Here is a 6,470-nt window from a genome sequence, read left to right on the forward strand (position 1 = left end):
TCTTCTCTACAGCCTCCAAGTTTATCTGAGTCTGAAAATACCTGCAAAGACTAAAACCATTAAAATAATAATGGGTTACATTTTTATAGCGCTTTTCAGGACACTCAAAGCGCTTCACAATGGATCCATTCATTCACTCACACATTCTGACTCTGGTGGTGGGTCATTCCTACTATTCGGTGCCATTTCGGCCTTGTTTAATCTATTAAAAAAATGTTAAAATGTCCAATTTTTTCATCTTTTATCTGAAGGATTACTTATCAAACTATAAGAAAACTATATTGATCCAGCTCAGGATATCAATAATCTAATATTTTTACCAAATTCTTTGCATGTGACAGACGGCAAATGTCCACCCTGTTACGGGACATTCTCACATCTATTACACTATGTTTCCAAACCACTCTAGCTATGATAATTACATTTAGTAAGAGCTAAAATGTCCCTTAATTTACCTTTGAAATATCTATTTTGAGAAATATTAACAAAGAAGTATATGTACAAAAAATGTGCTCTATTGTAAGGCACAACACAATTTGAACACATTTCTTTTCAATTTTAAGATAATTTCAATGGAATCAACCTTTATTTTTTTTAGTGATTTCATTATACTAATTAGAAACTGCAAGTAAACACAAAGACATGCTAAATATTTCAGACTTTTTATCTAATTCTCATCAAAAATAATAAGGTAACAGGGTGGACAGAAGAGTAACAGGGTGGACAAGATGTCACAGAATGGACCTAATATTTGTGAACAAAATTTTATTTAAAAAAGTAAATTTATTTAAACTTTACATCAACATTAAAATTATTTTTAAAAAATACTTCCAACAAATAATTAAAAATATCATTAACTAGTCATATGAAAAACATCAAAAACTTCATTAGCATCAGCTTTACATACGAATTCACTGAACAATATAATTCATTAACAATTAGAAATTCATTCAATAATTTAAAATAGGAAATTGATTCAATAACTAAAAATAAAAATAAAATAATCAATTTATAACCAAAATAATAATAGAAGACAACATATGCTGAAGAAAGATGTTTATCCACTTCTGTTATGTCCACCCTGTTACTGTGTGTCCACCCTGTTACTGTGTGTCCACCCTGTTATTGTGTGTCCACCCTGTTACTGTGTGTCCACCCTGTTACTGTGTGTCCACCCTGTTACTGTGTGTCCACCCTGTTACTGTGTGTCCACCCTGTTACTGTGTGTCCACCCTGTTACTCTACAAAACGGTAACAGGGGGACATTTAATGCTAAAGCTGTCCCTTACTGCTAATGTGATGAAAAACAAGATAGCACTTAGTGACAACCAAGGAAGATTTTTAACATATTTATTAACCATATTTTTGAAATTACCAAAAAATATAATTATCTGCTATAAAACAGGGTAACAGGGTGGACATCTTATGCTTTACCACGTCAGTCAAGCATTCTAAAACACTTAAAAAAGGTTGTTTAAAGAGAGGTACTTACTTTGCTTCCATTAGTTTGATTTTCCCTCCAAAAGTGTAAGCTACTTCCTGTATCAAGTGACTAGATGATGTATTGGGGGGGCATGTGTAGAGATCTTTGTATCAAAGTAACAGGGTGGACAGTTGACTCAGGGACACAACATATGTTGAATATTTTAAGCAGTAAAAATGCATAAATAACAAAAAATAACATTTGGGGAGGTAGATTATAAACGAAGCTGTGCAACAATAGTGAAAAGTGTTGGGTTTATTTTATTACTATTACTTTTATATATATTTCTGATTGAACAAACATGATTTGGGACATGGGAATTTGGCCTACTTATCCAAAAATAATGGTAATTGTTTAAAATTGAAATATTCCTGCATACATATCATTGTATATTATGGTAGAGAACTGTTAACCATATAAGCCAGGCTTTTGAAAATTAGTATTAGGACATTTTTACCAAAAATATGCAATACTCTGTCATGGGGACTCAAATGGCACCGAATAGTAGGAATGACCCGGTGGTCAGCTACATTTGTAGCCACAGCTGCCCTGGGGCAGATTGATGGAAGCGTGGTTGCCAATCCGCACCTACAGCCCCTCTGATCACCACCACCATTCACACGCATTTATACACCAGTGTGAGAGCAGAACTGGAGGAAAGGCGGGTAAAGTGTCTTGCCCAAGGACACAACAGCACATGACTAGGCGAGAACAGGAATCAAACGCCGGCCCTTTGATCATTGGACGACCCGCTCTACCACCTGATCCACAGCCGCCCCTCGAAAGAGTTCATGCAAACACTTTCTAGACCTGTTTTTTTTAATGCAGGTGTTTAAAGTTATTTACTTGATACTGGATGGTGTCACTTCATTGTGTGCAGGAAAGAATTTTTTTTTAAAAATTGCTGCTTTTAAAAAAATGCTACAGACTGTTTCTGTAACCAAGAAAGGAGTAAATCTTTTTTTTTCTCAGGATTAAAAGCACATACAGCATTAAAAACAGACCCTAATGATCTGAAAACATGCTAAATGCACTATAAACACACGTTACAGCATATTAATGGTGGTTGGTCTTTTAGTTTTCCTGGTTGCAAACTTGTTGTTTATTGATTCTTTGTAATATTATTTATTTAACACAAACTTTCAGTAAATGTTTGCAGAAACAGCAGCAAAAATTGAATTAGTTAGAAATAAAAAGCATCAAATGTGAGGGAGATGAAGACAGAGAGCAGATAAAGTCAAACTCTTCTATTGGCTCCACTTAGTCCAACATTCAGGCTTCATATGTTTGATTCTATGCAAACTCACTGAGCTTCCTTCCTACTCAGCTATAAAAACTTCACAGCAGGATGTGGAGTGAATTGAACTGAACATCTGTCTCAACAGAAACCATGTTGTCTGTAACTTGCTGCTGCTGTTGGCAGCTGGATCCTGTGAGTCTCTTCTGATGTGTCGTAGTCAACAGTTCTTCTTTAGCAGCACAATTTAATGGTTTGTCATAAAATCTGTTTTTCTGTTGACAGTGTTGATCCTCAGGGCCAGTAACCCCCTAATTAACTTATTCAGCTGTCAGGGAATCACTGGACCAGCTCTCCATCCTACGGGTCCGGTTCTACTGCCCCCTGAGATCTTACTCAGAGGGATGCTGCAGAACTGTTAAGCCGGTTGACGAGGAAAATTCGCCTAGCTGTCTCACTGCCTTCATCCAGACGCCTATCCCTGCTTCCTCTGATAATTAATTTAACCGAGTAGCCACTTCGGTAAAGTTAAACTTAACCACCAGACACGCCTGTTAACGGCAGCTTTTCCTCTCATAGATCTGGCACTTGGTAAATTGCTAGGTTTAATTCAGAGATTATGGACATATAGACAACCTCTAGGATATGTTTATACTGGGCCAACCTGACCCCATGACTAGGTAACCTTTCAGAACCTCTACTATTGTTATGCACGCAGTAATCTGACTTTTTACATCCAGAGCTAGATGTATAAGTATTCATTCAGGGATAAAAATAGCACTTGCAATTTGTTGTCTTTAATTGCAGAATAATGCTTTATTAAAATATATTTAGCACGGCAAAAGCAAAGCCAATAAATCATCAGACAAATAATCAAACATTAGATAATATTTCAAATCACTCATCCTAACTCCTAACTGGTATTATGCTTTCCTAAAAGAAGAGTAATAATCACCCAGATTACATAATTTGAGGGAGAGCAGCCGGCTTGGCCGTAGTCAACTGCTCACCTGAAACCCGACAAGTGTTTGAGACCTGCCGGGGCCCAGGGGGAAGTGGACGGGGTTCCGGACCAGATTTAGATCTGCATGTATCCATTTTTGTTGTTTGGTCCAGTATTCCTCACATGGAAAATAGAGTTCAGTAATGTTCCTTCAGACAGCATTATTTCCAGATCACAGTTCTGTAATCCTCAATGCAGAAAGAGCAAATTCCTTTAATCCATAATTCCATCAGAACAGTTATTCCTTCTGCAGACCAAGTTATTCCACTCATCCAGAGTTACGTGGTAATCATCCCTGTGCTCAGACTGATGTCTGGATTGCACCCAGGCAGATACCCGCAACGATCTCCCAACTTGCATCTCGATCAGATGTAATTTATAGTTTACTCTATCTTTACCCCCTCCCAACTCGCACACTTGCCCCATACACTGACCGCATGATCACCCCACTTTTAAGGAACTGAAACTGTCTGTTTTGGACTGTCCAGACAGCCCATCTTGCCCCCCTGATCTCTCCTGTCTGCAACTCAGCACAGGCTCCTGATCAGGAAATGGAAAAGCGGATGTCAGCCTCTAACTGTCGCTGGCATCCCATTGTGCAATCTTTTGGACAATGTGTACAGACTTGTTAAAAAAAACCCCAATCTATTTTGAGTCTAGTGACCTTTACTGTGAACACTTGACCCTAGTTCACTTAACTCGTGACTTCTCACCTCATAACAGTAGTCAAAACTCTTTCTAAAACACCTCAGTTTCATAGTAATCAAAACTCTTAAAAGCATTCCCATTTCATAAAGCATAAGTTCCTGTTTTTAGTCAAATCTGTCAAAAACATCACTTTTCACAGTGAGCTGCTGTTCTGATTTTTACACTGTTTCAACATTAAAGAATGTAAGAATAGACACTTGGTTAGTTCAAACTCATTCATTAGGTTATGGCATAATTTGATCCTAAATCACAGTTATATCACAATGTTCCCTTATTTAGCTGTTGTTCTGTCAGAGTCTCCCCTTTGTGGCTGATTCTGGGATCTCATATCTCCATGCTTCACAACAACAGGTGTGAAGTGTGAACAGTTGACTCAGCCACAATCTGTGACTGTGCAGCCAGGTCAACATCTCTCCATCACCTGTCGGTCTCTTATTCTGTGAGCAGCTACTGGACAAACTGGATCAGACAACCTGCAGGGAAAGGACTGGAGTGGATTGGAAGGAGATATACTGGAAGCTCTGACTACAAAGATTCTCTAAAGAACAAATTCAGTATCGAATTAGACACTTCCAGCAACACAGTGACTCAGAATGGACAGAATATGCAGCCTGAAGACTCTGCTGTGTATTACTGTGCCAGAGACACACAGTGACACAAATGATCAGTAGACCTGAACAAAAAGCCCTCAGTGTCTGAACACTTGTAACATGAAGCCACCAGAGGAGGAGCCCTCAGACCAGGAATGAATTGAAGAACAGAACACTGTTGTATTTTCATTTTAATTGAAAAGACACAGCAACTCTTTCTTCAGCAGTGGATACAGAATGATCCAGTTCTTATTCCACTTTTGGTATATTCTATTTGTGGGGAAGGAGTCCAGGTCCTGCATCCTTTCAGGTTGGTAAATGGGTTCTCTACCTGTGAACAAGAGTGACTGGACCTGTTGTTGTTCCTGCATCCAAACTGTGGAACAATCCACCAGTTAAAATCATTATTGGCTTTTAAATATCATAAATAATCTTGGAGGCCTTTGTGAATGTTTGATATGTGGCTTTGCTTCATGATCTCTCACAGCTTCTCTTCTGTTTTATGACCTGATTGTTTTCTGCTCACTGATCTTTATTTATTTCTCTCTGGCTGCTTTCATGATCTTTGTCTATTTGTCACTTGTTTTTATTGATGATAATATTTATTTTCATCTTTTGATTCCTGTTAAAGACCTTGCAACGTTGCAAAATGTACAATGTGACTAAAGTTTATTACCATATTTATTATCACTCCAAATTTGAGATTGTTCTTTGAAACTTCCCAAAACATTCACATTTTTGTTGTAATTTTACTTTTTGAGCAACAGGGACTAATGTAGCTCTTTAAGTTTTAAAAATATCTCTAATGAAGGAATGTGAAGATGTGAGTAATTACATGTAAGTTAAAAAGTAATTAAAATCTATTGTATATATAACTTGTAGATTTATTGTTAATTTCTGATGAAAGCACAATTATCCAGCAATCAAAGACTCAGAAATATCTCAAAATGTTGTGATGAAAATATGAACAGTTTGTTGTAATAAATCAGTAAATAAAGCATCTGAACATCCTGCAAAGCACAAGTCCATGTATGTCTTTATGGACATGGAGGCTTGTATCTGAATTTGTCACATTCTGTTCATTTCTGTCACATGTTTATTTTATTAGACCTTAAGAAGACGAGTGCAACAATCCAAGACAAGAAAATGAAGATAATAAATCCTGCAGTATGATACTTTTTAGTTTTTATGTCATTTGCATAAAATACCATATTATTTATTCATTTTTTGTGTGCATGTTTTCTCACATTTCCAGTTCCTGAGCAGATATTTTCTCTGCAGAGTTTCAAATGTCTGTCTGCATCTTTGTCTTAAAGCATCTGCAAAAACTGACAGTATTAATGGTAAACCATCCACAATAATCTGCATTCAATGCATGATCTTATAGACTATCAGTGAATATTTTTGCTGCTCACGAGGTTGTAAATACTGTAATAAATGAATAAATAA

The 6,470-nt window shown here is 36.9% G+C and overlaps 1 gene segment (V, D, J or C); it reads left to right on the top strand.

Annotated features, from left to right (window-relative positions):
• LOC127531719 (immunoglobulin heavy variable 4-59-like) overlaps window positions 1-5,065 on the top strand; it is a gene marked incomplete at its 3' end in the record, with an annotated part of 40,252 nt that extends 35,187 nt beyond the window's left edge. Inside the window, 1 exon segment of the V gene segment in view lies at window positions 4,858-5,065. Within this exon segment, the coding sequence occupies window positions 4,858-5,065 (208 nt within the window).
• Window positions 5,066-6,470: the final 1,405 nt, after the last annotated feature.

The sequence above is a fragment of the Acanthochromis polyacanthus genome, chromosome 21, assembly GCF_021347895.1.
Source record: "Acanthochromis polyacanthus isolate Apoly-LR-REF ecotype Palm Island chromosome 21, KAUST_Apoly_ChrSc, whole genome shotgun sequence".
NCBI lineage: Eukaryota > Metazoa > Chordata > Actinopteri > Pomacentridae > Acanthochromis > Acanthochromis polyacanthus.